At 47.3% G+C, this 18,533-nt stretch overlaps 1 protein-coding gene across 4 annotated transcripts in view; it reads left to right on the plus strand.

Annotated features, from left to right (window-relative positions):
• The window catches only part of LOC121532656 (testican-1), a 290,839-nt gene that overhangs the window by 95,983 nt on the left and 176,323 nt on the right, over window positions 1-18,533 (plus strand). For 2 of the 4 annotated variants that reach the window (XM_041838443.1, XM_041838454.1), the window contains exons 3-4: window positions 13-21; window positions 16,698-16,743. In XM_041838443.1, the coding sequence (XP_041694377.1) occupies window positions 13-21; window positions 16,698-16,743 (55 nt within the window). The remainder of the gene's footprint in view (window positions 1-12; window positions 22-16,697; window positions 16,744-18,533) is intronic. The other 2 variants (XM_041838446.1, XM_041838459.1) reach the window with 1 other exon arrangement.

Below are 18,533 nucleotides of genomic sequence, written 5' to 3' on the forward strand. Positions count from 1 at the left end.
CAATCATTGAAGGAAGTTGAGGTAAGTTATTGATTCATCTTTACACTTTTATAACTCCATTTTGAAATTCACTACGATACTCTGATAAGGTACAGAGAGGAAGCGAGTGAATATGTGCATCTGAAATATTATTTTGAGATAGCGCTCTCTCACAGTGGAAACACAATGGCGTGCAATGCCTGACACTGATGCAGTGCGGTATGTCCCTCTGGGCTTGCTGTAGTGCTGATACATGTATGTTTACAAGCCACTTCAAAACTGTTACTGTAAAAGATAGGAGACACAGTAGAGATACAGTGAGGGGAAAAAAGTATTTGATCCCCTGCTGATTTTGTACGTTTGCCCACTGACAAAGACATGATCAGTCTATAATTTTAATGGTAGGTTTATTTGAACAGTGAGAGACAGAATAACAACAAAAGAAATCCTGAAAAACGCATGTCAAAAATGTTATAAATTGATTTGCATTTTAATGAGGGAAATAAGTATTTGACCCCTCTGCAAAACATGACTTAGTACTTGGTGGCAAAACCCTTGTTGGCAATCACAGAGGTCAGACGTTTCTTGCAGTTGGCCACCAGGTTTGCACACATCTCAGGAGGGATTGTGTCCCACTCCTCTTTGCAGATCTTCTCCAAGTCATGAAGGTTTCGAGCCTGACGTTTGGCAACTCGAACCTTCAGCTCCCTCCACAGATTTGCTATGGGATTAAGGTCTGGAGACTGGCTAGGCCACTTCAGGACCTTAATGTGCTTCTTCTTGAGCCACTCCTTTGTTGCCTTGGCCGTGTGTTTTGGGTTATTGTCATGCTGGAATACCCATCCACGACCCATTTTCAATGCCCTGGCTGAGGGAAGGAGGTTCTCACCCAAGATTTGACGGTACATGGCCCCGTCCATCGTCCCTTTGATGTGGTGAAGTTGTCCTGTCCCCTTAGCAGAAAAACACCCCCAAAGCAGAATGTTTCCACCTCCATGTTTGACGGTGGGGATGGTGTTCTTGGGGTCATAGGCAGCATTCCTCCTCCTCCAAACACGGCGAGTTGAATTGATGCCAAAGAGCTCGATTTTGGTCTCATCTGACCACAACACTTTCACCCAGTTCTCCTCTGAATCATTCAGATGTTCATTGGCAAACTTCAGACGGGCCTGTATATGTGCTTTCTTGAGCAGGGGGACCTTGCGGGCGCTGCAGGATTTCAGTCCTTCACGGCGTAGTTTGTTACCAATTGTTTTCTTGGTGACTATGGTCCCAGCTGCCTTGAGATCATTGGCAAGATCCTCCCGTGTAGTTCTGGGCTGATTCCTCACCGTTCTCATGATCATTGCAACTCCATGAGGTGAGATCTTGCATGGAGCCCCAGGCCGAGGGAGATTGACAGTTCTTTTGTGTTTCTTCCATTTGCGAATAATCGCACCAACTGTTGTCACCTTCTCACCAAGCTGCTTGGCGATGGTCTTGTAGCCCATTCCAGCCTTGTGTAGGTCTACAATCTTGTCCCTGACATTCTTGGAGAGCTCTTTGGTCTTGGCCATGGTGGAGAGTTTGTAATCTGATTGATTGATTGCTTCTGTGGACAGGTGTCTTTTATACAGGTAACAAGCTGAGATTAGGAGCACTCCCTTTAAGAGTGTGCTCCTAATCTCAGCTCGTTACCTGTATAAAAGACACCTGGGAGCCAGAAATCTTTGTGATTGCGAGGGTGTCAAATACTTATTTCCCTCATTAAAATGCAAATCTATTTATAACATTTTTGACATGCGTTTTTCTGGATTTTTTTGTTGTTATTCTGTCTCTCACTGTTCAAATAAACCTACCATTAAAATTATAGACTGATAATTTCTTTGTCAGTGGGCAAATGTACAAAATCAGCAGGGGATCAAATACTTTTTTCCCTCACTGTACAAGACTAGTTGAAACTGGCAGCTGTAAAGATCCACTGTAGAGAGGGTGATACACCTTGATGTGATAAAGAAGATCAGAAGAGGTTATTAACTGAGTTCATGTTGAATGTGACTGCGTCCCAAATGGCACCCTATTTCCTACACTCTTAGAAAAAAGGGTTCCAAAAGGGTTCTTCAGCTATCCCCAAAGGAGAACCCTTTTTGGTTCCAGGTAGAACCCTTTTGGGTTTAATGTAGAACTCTCTGTGGAAAGGGTCCTAGATGGAACCCAAAATGGTTCTATCTGGAACCAAAAGAGTTCTACCTGGAACCAAAAAGGGTTCATCAAAGGGGTTCTCCTATGGGGACAGCCGAAGAACCCTTTTAGGTTCTAGATAGCACCTTTTTTTCTAAGAGTGCATATAGTGCACTACTTTTGATCAGAGGCCATTTGGGACGCATACCAGGTTGATTGTATCCAACCGCAGTAAGATCCCTTCCTGAGGTAAGTCCAGTCATAAACTGTAGTATCTTACCCTGGAGCCATTTACCATTGTGTCTGTCTGTGGTATTATCTTGCCTGGATAGTAGCTTGGTGCAGAGCGAGGTGTGGAGAGGATGAGACGAGGGCAGTAGTGAATGAGATGATGGGCTTCCACATAATTGGTGTTTGGTTAAATCATGTCTTTGTCACAGTTATTGCTTTCTGTAACATTAGACTTCACACATTCAAGCCGATAAAGGATAATTGAGTCTGTGAGGGAAAATGAGGATAGAGAAGAGAAGAAAGAGGGAGAGACATGGAAATGAGAGGAATGGAGATGGAGGGAAGGAGAGAGAGACCAGCGGGACCATTTAATTGGGCCTCGTGACCTCATATCAAACTAATGGACTTATTAGCTCAAACCTTAACTCCAGTCGTTTGTAAAACAGGAAATTGTGGAGGGAGAGTCGTGCTTATTTATTTTCCTAGGAAATTCTCAGATCCCTCCCTCTCCTCTCTCCAACTCTCTCTTGCTCCCCTCCTCTCTGTTCACTGTTCCCCTCCCTCCCTCCTCTCCTTTCCTCCATCTCTCCTCTACTCTAATCAAGTGTTCTATGCTGGAATGAGGGAGAGACAGACCCTGCTCTTAACCACAATAGGGAGTCTCACAGTGGGTCTGCCACAATCACTCAACCACTCTACCTCCCTGATGATGCTGTTAACATCGTCTAGCCATCAGTGTTTGTGTGTGTGTGTGTGTGTGTGTGTGTGTGTGTGTCTGTCTGTGTGTCTGTTTGAATCTCTGCAAACCTATTACTGTCCCTCCTTGTCCCTCATCTTTTTCTCTCTTTTGCTGCAATGGTTTGGGTTTAGGGCTAGTGGAGTGTGTGTGTGTGTGTGTGTGTGTGTGTGTGTGTGTGTGTGTGTGTGTGTGTGTGTTTGGGTCAGGTCCAGTAGAGGGGGTGAGTTTATTGTCTATCAGTAGTTCCAGCCTGGTCTCTCTGAACCAAACCCAAACTCTGTTCCCACTGAGAGCAGCTCAACAGACTGGCCTTACAGAGCTGGCCAACTCACTATATTATCCCTGGCCCCACTGTCCCCCAACTCTATCCAACTGTCCCCCAACTCTATCCAACTGTCCCCCAACTCTATCCAACTGTCCCCCAACTCTCTGTAACTGTTCCAACTCTCTCTAACTGTTCCAACTCTCTGTAACTGTCCCCCAACTCTATCCAACTGTCCCCCAACTCTATCCAACTGTCCCCCAACTCTATCCAACTGTCCCCCAACTCTATCCAACTGTCCCCCAACTCTATCCAACTGTCCCCCAACTCTATCCAACTGTCCCCCAACTCTATCCAACTGTCCCCCAACTCTATCCAACTGTCCCCCAACTCTATCCAACTGTCCCCCAACTCTCTCTAACTGTTCCAACTCTCTCTAACTGTCCCAACTCTCTCTAATTGTTCCAACTCTCTGTAACAGTTCCAACTCTCTCTAACTGTTCCAACTCTCTCTAACTGTCCCAACTCTCTCTAACTGTCCCAACTCTCTCTAACTGTCCCAACTCTCTCTAACTGTTCCAACTCTCTGTAACAGTTCCAACTCTCTCTAACTGTTCCAACTCTCTCTAACTGTCCCAACTCTCTCTAACTGTCCCATCTCTCTCTAACTGTCCCAACTCTCTGTAACTGTCCCAACTCTCTGTAACTGTTCCAACTCTCTCTAACTGTCCCAACTCTCTCTAACTGTTCCAACTCTCTCTAACTGTTCCAACTCTCTGTAACTGTTCCAACTCTCTCTAACTGTCCCAACTCTCTCTAACTGTTCCAACTCTCTGTAACTGTTCCAACTCTCTCTAACTGTTCCACATCTCTCTAACTGTCCCAACATACTCTGTCCCTATGTCTCTCTCTCTGTCTCTCAATTTTTTAATTTCAATTTAATTTTCAATTTCAATTTAAGGGGCTTTATTGGCATGACAAACATATGTTAACATTGCCAAAGCAAGTGAAATTGATAATAAACAAAGTGAAATAAACAATAAAAAATGAACAGTAAACATTACACTCACAAAAGTTCCAAAATAATAAAGACATTTCAAATGTCATATGTCTATTTACAGTGTTGCAACAATGTGCAAATAGTTAAAGTACAAAAGGGAAAATAAATAAACTTAAATATGGGTTGTATTTACAATGGTGTTTGTTCTTCACTGGTTGCCAATTTCTTGTGGCAACAGGTCACAAATCTTGCTGCTGTGATTGCACACTGTGGTATTTCACCCAATAGATATGGGAGTTTATCAAAATTTGATTTGTTTTCTAATTCTTTGTGGGTCTGTGTAATCTGAGGGAAATACAGTGCATTCGGAAAGTATTCAGACCCTTTGACTTTTTCCACATTTTGTTACATTACAGCCTTATTCTAAAATAAATCTCATCAATCTACACACAATACCCCATAATGACAAAGCAAAAACATGTTTTTAGAAAGTTTTGCAAATGTATTACAACTTAAAACGGAAATATCACATTTACATAAGTATTCAGACCCTTTACTCAGTACTGTCACGGTTTCGGCCGAGGCTGCCTCTCTCCCTTGTTCGGGCAGGCTTCGGCGTTCGTCGTCTCCGGAATTCTAGCTGCCACCGTTCTATGTTCTATGTTCTGTGTTTCCTGTTTGATTAGTTTTGTCTGTTAGCCACACCTGTTTTGTGTTAGGTCTCATTATGCACCCTATTTAGTTCCCTGTTTGTGTGTATAGTGTTGTGTGTAATTGTCGCTTGTCAGATGGTTGCGTAGCTGTGTTATTTTTCCAGTACGCCAGGATTAGTAGTGTCCTCCTGTTTAGGAGAGTTTTGCGCACTGTGTTTTCGTGCGATCGTGTGTTGACGCCTGTGCGCGTCTGTTTGGCCTCCTGCCGTTTGTGGATTATTTTTGCATAGTAAAGTCTTGTTGGACTGTACCTCTGCTTCTGCGCCTGATTCCCCACCACACCATCACTACATCGTTGACAGAATTACACACCTTAAACATGGAATCAGCGGGAGCCGAAGCAGCGCCCGACGAGACTGGAGGTCCAGGTTCAGGAGCAACAGGAACAGATCCTCCAGATGGGAACCGCCCTGCAGGAGGTAATCACCACGCTCCGAGGCTGGGGCGCACCTCCAACACCTTCCTCACCGCCAGCCCAGCCAGCACCATCGGCCAGCCTGCCCATTCCAGCGCCAGAACACCGAGGGATCCGACTCGCTCTCCCTAGGGCCTACGACGGAACCGCGGCTGGGTGTCAGGGATTCCTCCTCCAGGTGGAGTTGTACCTGGCCACCGTACACCCGGCACCCTCGGGGCATGAGAGCGTGTCTGCCCTGATATCCTGCCTGTCCGGGAAGGCGTTGGAATGGGCCAACGCGGAGTGGAGGAGGGTCGACGCCGCGAGTATCACCTACGACGAGTTCTCCCGCCGCTTTAGGGCGGTGTTCGACCATCCCCCGGAGGGGAAAGCGGCGGGGGAGCGTCTGGTCTTCCTCCGGCAGGGGAGGAGGAGTGCTCAGGAATTCGCGCTTGAATTCCGTACTCTAGCGGCTGATGCAGGGTGGAATGAGCGGGCCCTCGTCGATATATATCGATGTAGCCTAAGAGAGGACGTCCGTAGGGAGCTGGCCTGTAGGGACACCAGTCTCTCTTTCGACCAGCTGGTCGACATGTCAATCAGGTTAGATAACCTATTGGCCACCCGCGGACGTCCTGAGGGGGGTCCGTCCATTTCACCCTCCAGCGCATCCGAGCCGTGTCCCATGGAGCTCGGGGCGCTGGCGCTAGAGATAGGAGGAGTCGGCAGGTGAGGGGGTCCATCCACTGCACCAACTGTGGTCGGGGGAGGACACACCGCGGCTAGGTGCTGGGGATGGCCGCCTCGGGGAGATGACGACAGGTCCCGCACTGGGGATTCCCTCCAGGTGAGTAGGCGCCCCACTCACCCAGAGCTCACTGTTGCCCATTTTTGTATGCCTGTGCGTTTTCCGCAGGTGGCACCTCATTCCCAGTATAAGGCGCTGGTAGATTCAGGCGCGGCTGGGAATTTTATTGATAAGAAGTTTTGTTTAGAGTTAGGGTTTCCCCTTCTCCCTGTTGATGTTCCTTTTCCCGTTCACGCCCTAGATAGTCGTCCGTTGGGTACGGGCTTAATCAGGGAGGTCACGGCGCCACTTAGGATGTGTGCGCAGGGGAGTCATCAGGAGATAATTCAACTGTTTCTGATTGACTCTCCTGCGTATCCGGTGGTGCTGGGCATGCCCTGGTTAAGTACCCATAACCCCGTTATTTCGTGGCAGGAGAGGGCTCTGATGGAGTGGTCTGCTCAGTGTGTGGGTAGATGTTTGGGCGTTTCCATAGGGGCTACCTCGGTGGAGAGTCCAAACCAGGTGCCCGCATTGCACATTCCACCTGAGTATGGGGATTTGGCTATTGCGTTTAGTAAGGCGAGGGCGACGCGGTTGCCACCCCATAGGCAGGGGGATTGTGCGATAGACCTTCAGGCAGGAGCTGCGCTCCCACGGAGTCATGTGTATCCTCTGTCTCAGGAGGAGAAGAAGGCTATGGAGGTTTACATAGACGAATCACTGAGACAAGGATACATACGGCCGTCCATTTCCCCCGCGTCCTCGAGTTTCTTTTTCGTGAAGAAAAAGGATGGGGGTTTGCGTCCGTGCATCGATTACCGTGGTCTCAATCAGATTACGGTGAAGTATAGTTATCCACTCCCGCTGATTGCGACCATGACTGAGTCGTTGCATGGGGCGCGTTTCTTCACGAAATTAGATCTCAGGAGCGCGTACAACTTGGTGCGCATCAGGAAGGATGATGAATGGAAAACAGCCTTTAGTACCACCTCGGGCCATTACGAGTATCTAGTCATGCCATACGGGTTGATGAATGCTCCGTCAGTTTTCCAATCATTCGTGGATGAGATCTTCAGGGACATGCAGGGACAGGGGAGTCGTGGTGTACATAGATGACATTCTCGTGTACTCCCCTACCCGTGTCGAGCATGTGGCCCTGGTGCGCAGGGTGTTGCGGAGGCTGGTGGAGCACGACCTGTATGTGAAGGCAGAGAAGTGTCTGTTTTTCCAGGAGTCGATTTCCTTTTTGGGGTATCAGTTGTCTGCGTCAGGGGTGAAGATGGAGGTAGACCGAGTGTCAGCCGTGCGTAATTGGCAAACACCAACCACTGTGAAAGAGGTGCAGCAGTTTTTGGGGTTTGCGAATTACTACCGGAGGTTTATCCGGGGGTTTTGGGCAAGTGGCAGCTCCCATCACGTCTCTCTTAAAGGGGGGCCCGGTGCGTCTGCAGTGGTCAGTCGAGGCGGACAGGGCGTTTGAGAAGCTGAAGGACCTGTTCACCTCGGCTCCGGTGCTGGCGCATCCGGATCCCTCTTTACCATTTCAGGTAGAGGTGGACGCGTCTGAGGCCGGTATTGGCGCCGTGCTTTCACAACGGTCAGGCGCGCCACCTAAACTCCGCCCCTGTGCCTTCTATTCCAAGAAGCTCAGCCCGGCGGAGCGAAATTATGACGTAGGGGACAGGGAGCTGTTAGCTGTGGTACAGGCCCTTAAGGTGTGGAGGCACTGGCTTGAGGGGGCTCAACACCCTTTCCTCATTTTGACGGACCACCGTAACCTGGAGTACATCCGGGCAGCGAGGAGGCTGAACCCTCGACAGGCTAGATGGAGTATGTTTTTGACCCGTTTCTCTTTTAAGATCACCTACATCCCTGGGTCACAAAACGGTAAGGCAGATGCGCTGTCTCGGCGGTATGACGGGGAGGAGAGGTCCGTGGAGCCCACTCCCATACTGCCGGAGTCGTGTCTAGTGGCACCGGTGGTGTGGGAGCTCGATTCTGAGCTCGAGCGGGCATTACGCACCGACCCTAGTCCACCACAATGCCCGGAGGGTCGGGAAGTATGTTCCGCTCGAGTGTCGGGATCGATTGATCTATTGGGCTCACACGTCACCCTCCTCTGGACATCCGGGTATCGGCCGGACAGTGCACTGTCTTAGTGCCAAATATTGGTGGCCCACGTTGGCCAGGGATGTGAGGGTTTATGTTTCCTCCTGCTCGGTGTGCGCCCAGTGTAAGGCGCCTAGACATCTGCCTAGGGGTAAGTTACTGCCCCTGCCCGTTCCACAACGACCATGGTCCCACCTCTCGGTGGATTTTATAACTGACCTTCCCCTCTCTCAAGGGAATACTACACTCCTGGTCGTTGTGGACCGGTTCTCTAAGGCCTGTCGTTTGCTCCCCATGCCGGGTCTTCCTACTGCCCTACAGACCGCCGAAGCACTATTCACTCATGTGTTCCGGCACTACGGGGTGCCCGAGGACATTGTGGCTGACCGGGGTCCCCAATTCACCTCCAGAGTCTGGAGAGCGTTTATGGAGCGGTTGGGGGTCTCGGTGAGCCTCACCTCGGGTTACCACCCGGAGAGTAATGGGCAGGTGGAACGCGTAAACCAGGATGTGGGCAGGTTTCTCAGAACATACTGCCGGGACCGGCCGGAGGAGTGGGCGAGATATGTGCCCTGGGCCGAGATGGCACAGAACTCTCTCCGCCACTCCTCCACCCAACTAACCCCTTTTCAGTGTGTTTTAGGGTACCAGCCGGTTCTGGCACCATGGCATGAGAGCCAGATCGAGGCCCCCGCTGTGGATGAGTGGGTGCGGCGCTCGGAGGAGACGTGGAACGCTGCACACGTCCATCTGCAGCGTGCCATACGTCGACAGAAGACGAGCGCCGACCTACACCGCAGTGAGGGGCCTGTGTACGCACCTGGAGATCGAGTCTGGCTCTCTGCCAGAAACCTGCCCCTCCGCCTGCCCTGTCGGAAACTGGGTCGGCGGTTTGTAGGGCCATTTAAAGTCCTGAGAAGGTTGAACGAGGTTTGTTATAGATTACAGTTACCAGTGGAGTATAAGTGTATTAACCCCTCGTTCCATGTGTCCCTTCTCAGGCCGGTGGTAGCGGGCCCACTCCAAGAACATGAGATCTTGGAGACTCCTCCGCCCCCGTTGGACATCGAGGGGGCACCGGCGTACACCGTGAAATCCATCTTGGATTCTAGACGTCGGAGGGGGGGTCTTCAGTATCTAGTGGAGTGGGAGGGGTACGGTCCGGAGGAGCGGTGCTGGGTGCCGAGGAGAGACATTTTGGACCCGTCGCTCCTGACGGAATTCCATCGGGGGTATCCGACGCGCCCTGCGCCGCGGCCTCCGGGTCGTCCCCAAGGCCGGAGTCGGCGCGCGTCTGGAGCCGCGCGTCAAGGGGGGGGTACTGTCACGGTTTCGGCCGAGGCTGCCTCTCTCCCTTGTTCGGGCAGGCTTCGGCGTTCGTCGTCTCCGGAATTCTAGCTGCCACCGTTCTATGTTCTATGTTCTGTGTTTCCTGTTTGATTAGTTTTGTCTGTTAGCCACACCTGTTTTGTGTTAGGTCTCATTATGCACCCTATTTAGTTCCCTGTTTGTGTGTATAGTGTTGTGTGTAATTGTCGCTTGTCAGATGGTTGCGTAGCTGTGTTATTTTTCCAGTACGCCAGGATTAGTAGTGTCCTCCTGTTTAGGAGAGTTTTGCGCACTGTGTTTTCGTGCGATCGTGTGTTGACGCCTGTGCGCGTCTGTTTGGCCTCCTGCCGTTTGTGGATTATTTTTGCATAGTAAAGTCTTGTTGGACTGTACCTCTGCTTCTGCGCCTGATTCCCCACCACACCATCACTACATCGTTGACAAGTACTTTGTTGAAGCACGTTTGGCAGCGATTACAGCCTTAAGTCTTCTTGGGAATGACGCTAAAAGCTTGGCACACCTGTATATGGGAAATTTCTCCCATTCTTCTCTGCAGATCCTTTCAATCTCTGTCAGGTTGGATGGGGAGCGTTGCTGCACAGCTATTTTCAGGTCTCTCCAGAGATGTTCGATCAGCTTCAAGCTCTGGCTGGGCCACTCAAGGACATTCAGAGACTTGTCCCGAAGCCACTCCTGCGTTTGTCTTGGCTGTGTGCTTAGGGTCGTTGTCTTGTTGGAACGTGAACCTTCGCCCCAGTCTGAGGTCTTGAGCGCTCTGGAGCAGGTTTTCATCAAGTATCTCTATGTACTTTGCTCCGTTCATCTTTCCCTCGATCCTGACTAGTGTCCCAGGATTCTTGGTTCTTGGTCACCTCCCTGACCAAGGCCCTTCTCCCCCGATTGCTCAGTTTGGCCGGGCGGCCAGCTCTAGGAAGAGTCTTGGTGGTTCCAAACTTCTTCCATTTAAGAATGATGGAGGCCACTGTGTTCTTGGGGACCTTCAATGCTGCATAAATGTTTTGGTACCCTTCAACACAATACTGTCTCGGAGCTCTACGGACAATTCCTTCGACCTCATGGCTTGGTTTTTGCTCTGACATGCACTGTCAACTGTGGGACCTTATATAGACAGGTGTGTACCTTTCCAAATCATGTCCAATCAATTGAATGTACCACAGGTGGACTCCAACCAAGTTTTGGAAATATCTCAAGGATGTTCAATAGAAACAGGATGCACCTGAGCTCAGTTTAGAGTCTCATAGCAAAGGGTCTGAATATATATATATATTTTTTTATACATTTGCAAACATTTCTTAACCTGTTTTCACTTTGTCATTATGGGGTGTTGTGTGTAAGTTGATAAAAAATAATAATAATTGAATCCATTTTAGAATAAGGCTGTAATGTAGCAAAATGTGGAAAAAGGGAAGGGGTCTGAATACTTTCCGAATGCACTGTATATATCTCTAATAGGGTCATACATTTGGCAGGAGGTTAGGAAGTGCAGCTCAGTTTCCACCTCATTTTGTGGGCAGTGCGCACATAGCCTGTCTTCTCTTGAGAGCCAGGTCTGCCTACGGCGGCCTTTCTCAATAGCAAGGATATGCCCACTGAGTCTGTACATAGTCAAAGCTTTCCTTAATTTTGGGTCAGTCACAGTGATCAGGTATTCTGCCACAGAGTACTCTCTGTTTTAGGGCCAAATAGCATTCTAGTTTGCTCTGTTTTTTTGTTAATTCATTCCAATGTGTCAAGTAATTATCTTTTAGTTTTCTCATGATTTGGTTGGGTCTAATTGTGTTGCTATCCTGGGGCTCTGTGGGGTCTGTTTGTGTTTGTGAACATAGTCCCAGGTCCAGCTTGCTTAGGGGACTCTTCTCCAGGTGAATCTCTCTGTAGGTGATGTCTTTGTTATGGAAGGTTTGGGAATCACTTCCTTTTAAGTGGTTGTAGAATTGAACGTCTCTTTTCTGGATTTTGATAATTAGCTGGTATTGGCCTAATTCTGCTCTGCATGCATTATTTGGTGTTTTACGTTGTACACTGAGTATATCTTTGCAGAATTCTGCATGCAGAGTCTCAATTTGGTGTTTGTCCCATTTTGTGAATTCTTGGTTGGTGAGCGGACCCCAGACCTCACAACCATAAAGGGCAATGGGTTCTATAACTGATTCAAGTATTTTTAGCCAGATCCTAATTGGTATGTCACATTTTATGTTCCTTTTGATGGCATAGAAGGCCCTTCTTGCCTTTTCTATCAGATCGTTAACAGCTTTATGGAAGTTACCTGTGGTGCTGATGTTTAGGCTGAGGTATGTATAGTTTTTTGTGTGCTCTAGGGCAATGGTGTCTAGATGGAATTTGTATTTGTGGTCCTGGCAACTGGACCTTTTTTGGAACACTATTATTTTTGTCTTACTGAGATTTACTGTCAGGGCCCAGGTCTGACAGAATCTGTGCAGAAGATCTAGGTGCTGCTGTAGGCCCTCCTTGGTTGGGGACAGAAGCAACAGATCATCAGCAAACAATAGACATTTGACTTGAGATTCTAGGAGGGTGAGGCCGGGAGCTGCAGACTGTTGTAGATTTGAATTTGATAATGTATATGTTTTTGCTGTTTGTTTTTGTTATAGGGCTAAAAAAGATTGGAGAAGTGGTTTATACATACATCTCCATTTTGTATAGATAACTCTTCGTGTTGTTGTTTGTTTAGTGTTGTCCAATTTTACCAGAAGTGATTCGATTCTATGGATTCTTCAATTACATTGATCTGATTTCTGACCTGCTGTTCCTTCTTTTTCCGTAGTGCATTTCTGTATTGTTTTAGTGATTCACCATAGTGAAGGCGTAGGCTCAGGGTTTCTGGGTTTTTGCATTCTTCATCAAACCATTTGTCATTGTTGTTAATTTTCTTAGTTTGTCTGCTTGACATTTTTAGATTTGATAGGGAAGCTTACACCTTCACTATTACTATGTCTCTCTCTCTCTCTCTCTCTCTCTCTCTCTCTCTCTCTCTCTCTCTCTCTCTCTCTCTCTCTGTCTATGCTCTTTATTTTTCCTGTCCATACTCTCTCTTTAAATCTTCCTCTCTCTCTCTCAATGACATTACCTTCCTCCATCCCTCAGTCTCATCCCTCTTTTATTTTGTCATTTCCTGTCTCGTCCTCCCCACCTTCAACTTGTAGGTCTGTTTCTGTTCCTCTGGTGTACTTCTCCTCATAGGTTTCTCTCTCGTTCTTTTCTAATAATTTCCCTCTCTCTGCCTCTCTCCTTCACACAGTCAATAGGAAAGAGAGTTTTTGTGAGAGAGAATTTTTGCTTCTCAGCGGTTAACATCATTTTCTGTCTTTGTTTGGTCTTTAGAGTGATCTGCTGCTGGGACCATGCTGAGTTCTTTATTTCTAACGTCATGTTGAGACAAACACTGTGGAGCTGGATTGAGAGTGAGAGAGCGAAAGAGGAGAATTTGATAGTTAAGAACTGTTTTTCTCTTCCCAGTGGGATATGGAGCTGTTTGTTATTTGAGCTCTGACAGGGTTTGATTCCTTCTCTTATTAACCCCCCTCACTCTGCTCTGCTACAAACTATAGACTACATTGAGTGTACAAAACATTAAGAACATCTTTCAATGACATAGACTGACCAGGTGAATCCTGGTGAAAGCTATGATCCTTCATTGATGTCACTTGTTAAATCCACTTCAATCAGTGTAGATTAAGGGGAGGAGACAGGTTAAGAAGGATTTTCAAGCCTTGAGAGAATTGAGACATGGATTGTGTGTGTGTGCCATTTAGAAGGTGAATGGACAAGACAAAAGATTTACGTGCCTTTGAACGGAGTATGGTAGTAGGTGCCAGGCGCACCGGTTTGTGTCAAGAACTGCAATGCAGCTGGGTTTTTCACGCTCAACAGTTTCCCATGTGTATCAAGAATGGTCCACCACCCAAAGGACATCCAGCCAACTTGACACAACCATGGGAAGCATTGGAGTGAACGTTGGCCAGCATCCCTGTGGAACGCTTTTTACACCTTGTAGAGTCCATGCCTCAACAAATTGAGGCTGTTCTGAGGGCAAAAGGGGGTGCAGCTCAATATTGGGAAGGTGTTCCTAATGTTTTGTACCCTCAGTGTATTTCTGAGTCAAGATCACTGTCTGAGTCAAAATGCAAGCCGAGATCTACCGCTCAGATCTTTTAAAAACATGACTTAAAAAACGTAAGCCTATGCAACATTAACCAATTAAAAACATTTATGTATCAATGAGGTTTGTGCAGTAGGCTATAGGCCCAATACATCATCACTACATATTGGCTATACTTTCTATTGGCCAATGTAGGTATATGATTACACTGGTAATAGATAATTTGTTGTATTACTTGTGAGGCACAGCTAAGTGAGCATAATAATGTCCTTTTCTTTTTTTTACTGGACTGATGGCCTGCATCTGATGGTCAGTCTGAGGGGAGGGAGGGAGCAGCGGTGAGGCTGCCTCACCGTCCCTCCGCCCTCCTTCCCTCCGTTGAGAAAAGGGGACACGGTCTTCTAGCTGATGGCGAAACTCAAGTTGCAAGGGAGTTTGTTTCAGTAGGCCTATAGGTGCATTTGATTTGCTCTCTGGGCCTGCTGGGAAGGCGGAGTTCTACCTTCAGACACAGGAAATGGTTCAAAATGTGAACACTTTGCCTTCCCGGTGCTAGGTCTGCTGAATCAAGTGCACCTACCGCCAGCAGCGCGAAACGAATAAAAGGAACGCAAGGCTTCATTGTTGGGTTTTTTACAGAAATGTTTGGTGATTGACTAGGAATGCCTTGGAGATCGACCAGTCGATCGCGATCGACCGGTTGGTGACCACTGGTCTAGAGCTTAGATCTGAGGGCACATCCTAACTACTCTCCCAAAGACTTACTGATAGTAACGTTGCTATTGCTGAATGTATCTCATAAGAAACAGTAGGAAATCAAGATGAATAATGTACTCTACTGTACAGAACATCTCTAAACCCTCCTCTGTTTCCCTGCTTCATGTGGTCTCATTCCCTCTCTTTGGAAACATCAGGAGGTGTGTGATTGGTGGCTGGATTGATTTGGAGCTCGCTCCTCGCTCCCCTCCTAACTTCCCGAGACGTGTCGATCCATCACTCCATCGCCCTGGCAACCGTGTTCTGACAGGAAGTGAAGGTGGAGAGGTTGATTGGATTAAACTTCTGCATTTTCATTGGCTGTGTTTCTGTATCGGCTAATGTCAGGCAAGCTTTGGGCTGGTGTGAGATGGTGAGATAGTCACAGAGGGGGGCTGTAAACATCTATAAGAGAGCGTTATACACAGTAGACCCAAATAGCACTGAGCAATGATTGATAACTGACAGGCAATATGAAAAGCAAAAACCAGTGCCAAAACCAATGTAGAACAGAGTAGGTCATTTAACAGAATATATGGCTGGTCAGTGGTAGAGGGCAAGTCCTGTAAATGCACTGACTGATTGTCTTGATTGAGCAGGTCCTGAATGAACAGTCATAATCTAGTTAAACAGAGCCTGGTAAGCAGAGCTGGCTCCAGGCATAAGCCTAGGGCCTCCGGCCGCTAGGGGGCCCCCAACTACTGATGGACTCAGAACTCAGTCAGGGTCTCAACTTAGTAGAATACACCAGGTGCAATAGTAGAATACACCAGGTGCAATTTAGACATTTGTTTGTGCATCATTCATCAGTATTCCTGTTGTTATGTCAGTCATTGACACTCAATTAGCCATGTCAGCTAACCATTTTTTGATTGGTAGTTAGGCCCCCATTGATTTTGTTAGCCATTCTCACTCAGATATCATATTAACATGGTATAACTCATGGCAAAATGTGTAGAATTGCAGGAAATTAGCTTTAAAACTGCAACAACAAAAAAATCACCACCCCATGGCAAAATGTATAGAATTGCAGGAAATTTGCTTTAAAACTTCCCTCCGCCGTCAAGAGGGGGGCCACTAAAATGTTTTGCCGCAAGATGGGGGAGGTGGGGGCCCCACCAAATCTTGCTTAGGGCCCCCAAAAGGCTAGTGAGCGCTGGTAAGAGTATCTGTCTATCTGCTAGTCATTTCCTTTATTCCTCTAACTACCTCTCAATTGTTTTATCTTCTTTCTGCTTTTCCTTTATTGGATCTGACTTTCTTTCTTTCTCTCTCTCTCTCTCTCTCTCTCTCTCTCTCTCTCTCTCTCTCTCTCTCTCTCTCTCTCTCTCTCTCTCTCTCTCTTTCTCTTTCTCTCTCTTTCTCTCTCTACCTCTGTCTCGCTCTCCCTCTCTCAATGCTGCATCTGTTTGCCTAACTCCCAATTATACCATGTAAAACACTTTACTGTTATGCAGTAATTCAACTCAGATGAATAGCTCATTCCACCGACATGTTGTTAGTTAATTATGCAGCCATATTAAAGTAATTACATATCACTTTGTCCTCTGCAAAAATACAAATCACAGATGAAAAAATTAAAAGACGTGCTCCGAGCAAAAAAGCCCTCATCTAATGAGTATTAAACTTCTAACATTTTTGCTTGTACAGATATAATTAGCAATGATGTGGGGTGAATAGGCTGCTGGTTGTAAAGAGTTTAATCTGGGACTAATTTCCCGTGATATTTGCATCTCAATCCGACTGATCTGTCGCCTGTGACAGAGAGATAATCATGAGAGCGGATCAGTCTCCCGCTCTTTGAGCCCGTTTCTCTAAACTCACATGCACTGTCTGTCTGGGACGATAGGTCGGGAGTCGAGGCCACAGACTGACTTGAGAGAATAAAGCTATTTTCTGCACTGAGGATGACTAGTGTTTGGAATGTCAAACTCTGTTGCACAAGCTGGATGAATGTACTTATATGGATTTGTTCCGGACTGTGTGACCTTAGATGTTTTCTTATCTGTTTTTGTCAAGTTGTCAATGTGTGTATGTGTGTGCGTGCATCCATGTGTATTAAACCCTTTCTCTCCTGTGCTTTTCTCTCAGGATGACTACTTCAAAAGCTGGGGTCCTGCCAAGCCAATTGACCAAGGTAAGACTAGAGACTATGACGTGTGTGTGTGTACTTACAGTGGGGGGAAAAAGTATTTAGTCAGCCACCAATTGTGCAAGTTCTCCCACTTAAAAAGATGAGAGAGGCCTGTAATTTTCATCATAGGTACACGTCAACTATGACAGACAAATTGAGATTTTTTTTTCCAGAAAATCACATTGTAGGATTTTTAATGAATTTATTTGCAAATTATGGTGGAAAATAATTATTTGGTCACCTACAAACAAGCAAGATTTCTGGCTCTCACAGACCTGTAACTTCTTCTTTAAGAGGCTCCTCTGTCCTCCACTTGTTACCTGTATTAATGGCACCTGTTTGAACTTGTTATCAGTATAAAAGACACCTGTCTACAACCTCAAACAGTCACACTCCAAACTCCACTATGGCCAAGACCAAAGAGCTGTCAAAGGACACCAGAAACAAAATTGTAGACCTGCACCAGGCTAGGAAGACTGAATCTGCAATAGGTAAGCAGCTTGGTTTGAAGAAATCAACTGTGGGAGCAATTATTAGGAAATGGAAAACATACAAGACCACTGATAATCTCGCTCGATCTGGGGCTCCACGCAAGATCTCACCCCGTGGGGTCAAAATGATCACAAGAACGGTGAGCAAAAATCCCAGAACCACACGGGGGGACCTAGTGAATGACCTGCAGAGAGCTGGGACCAAAGTAACAAAGCCTACCATCAGTAACACACTACGCCGCCAGGGACTCAAATCCTGCAGTGCCAGACGTGTCCCCCTGCTTAAGCCAGTACATGTCCAGGCCCGTCTGAAGTTTGCTAGAGTGCATTTGGATGATCCAGAAGAGGATTGGGAGAATGTCATATGGTCAGATGAAACCAAAATAGAACTTTTTGGTAAAAACTCAACTCGTCGTGTTTGGAGGACAAAGAATGCTGAGTTGCATCCAAAGAACACCATACCTACTGTGAAGCATGGGGGTGGAAACATCATGCTTTGGGGCTGTTTTTTCTGCAAATGGACCAGGATGACTGATCCGTGTAAAGGAAAGAATGAATGGGGCCATGTATCGTGAGATTTTGAGTGAAAACCTCCTTCCATCAGCAAGGGCATTGAAGATGAAACGTGGCTGGGTCTTTCAGCATGACAATGATCCCAAACACACCGCCCGGGCAACGAAGGAGTGGCTTCGTAAGAAGCATTTCAAGGTCCTGGAGTGGCCTAGCCAGTCTCCAGATCTCAACCCCATAGAAAATCTTTGGAGGGAGTTGAAAGTCCGTGCATGGTGGAATGGGCCAAAATACCAGCAACAGTGTCACGTTCGCTGACAGATGAAGCGGACCAAGGCGCAGCGTGATAAGCATACATACTTTATTTAGTACACACACAAACCAAAACAATAAACCAAACGATACGTGAAGTCCTAGGTTATACACAAAACCTTACGGAACAAGATCCCACCAAATACTAGTGCCAAACAGGCTGCCTAAGTATGGTCCCCAATCAGAGACAACGAGCTACAGCTGCCTCTGATTGGGAACCACCCTGGCCAACATAGATCAAAACGAACTAGAACAAAAAACATACAAAACAAAACATAGAAAATCCACACCCTGGCTCAACATATAAGAGTCCCCAGAGCCAGGGCGTGACAGTACCCCCACCAAAGGCGCGGACTGTGACCGCGCCACACCAACACAACAGGGTAGGGGCCGGGTGTGACCACCACTCTCTCTCTACCCCCCGTAGCGCCCCTGGTCTGGTCCCGCTGGCCGGAGCTGGACTAGACACCGGTGGAGCGG

Source organism: Coregonus clupeaformis, chromosome 2 (assembly GCF_020615455.1).
Source record: "Coregonus clupeaformis isolate EN_2021a chromosome 2, ASM2061545v1, whole genome shotgun sequence".
Taxonomy (NCBI): domain Eukaryota; kingdom Metazoa; phylum Chordata; class Actinopteri; order Salmoniformes; family Salmonidae; genus Coregonus; species Coregonus clupeaformis.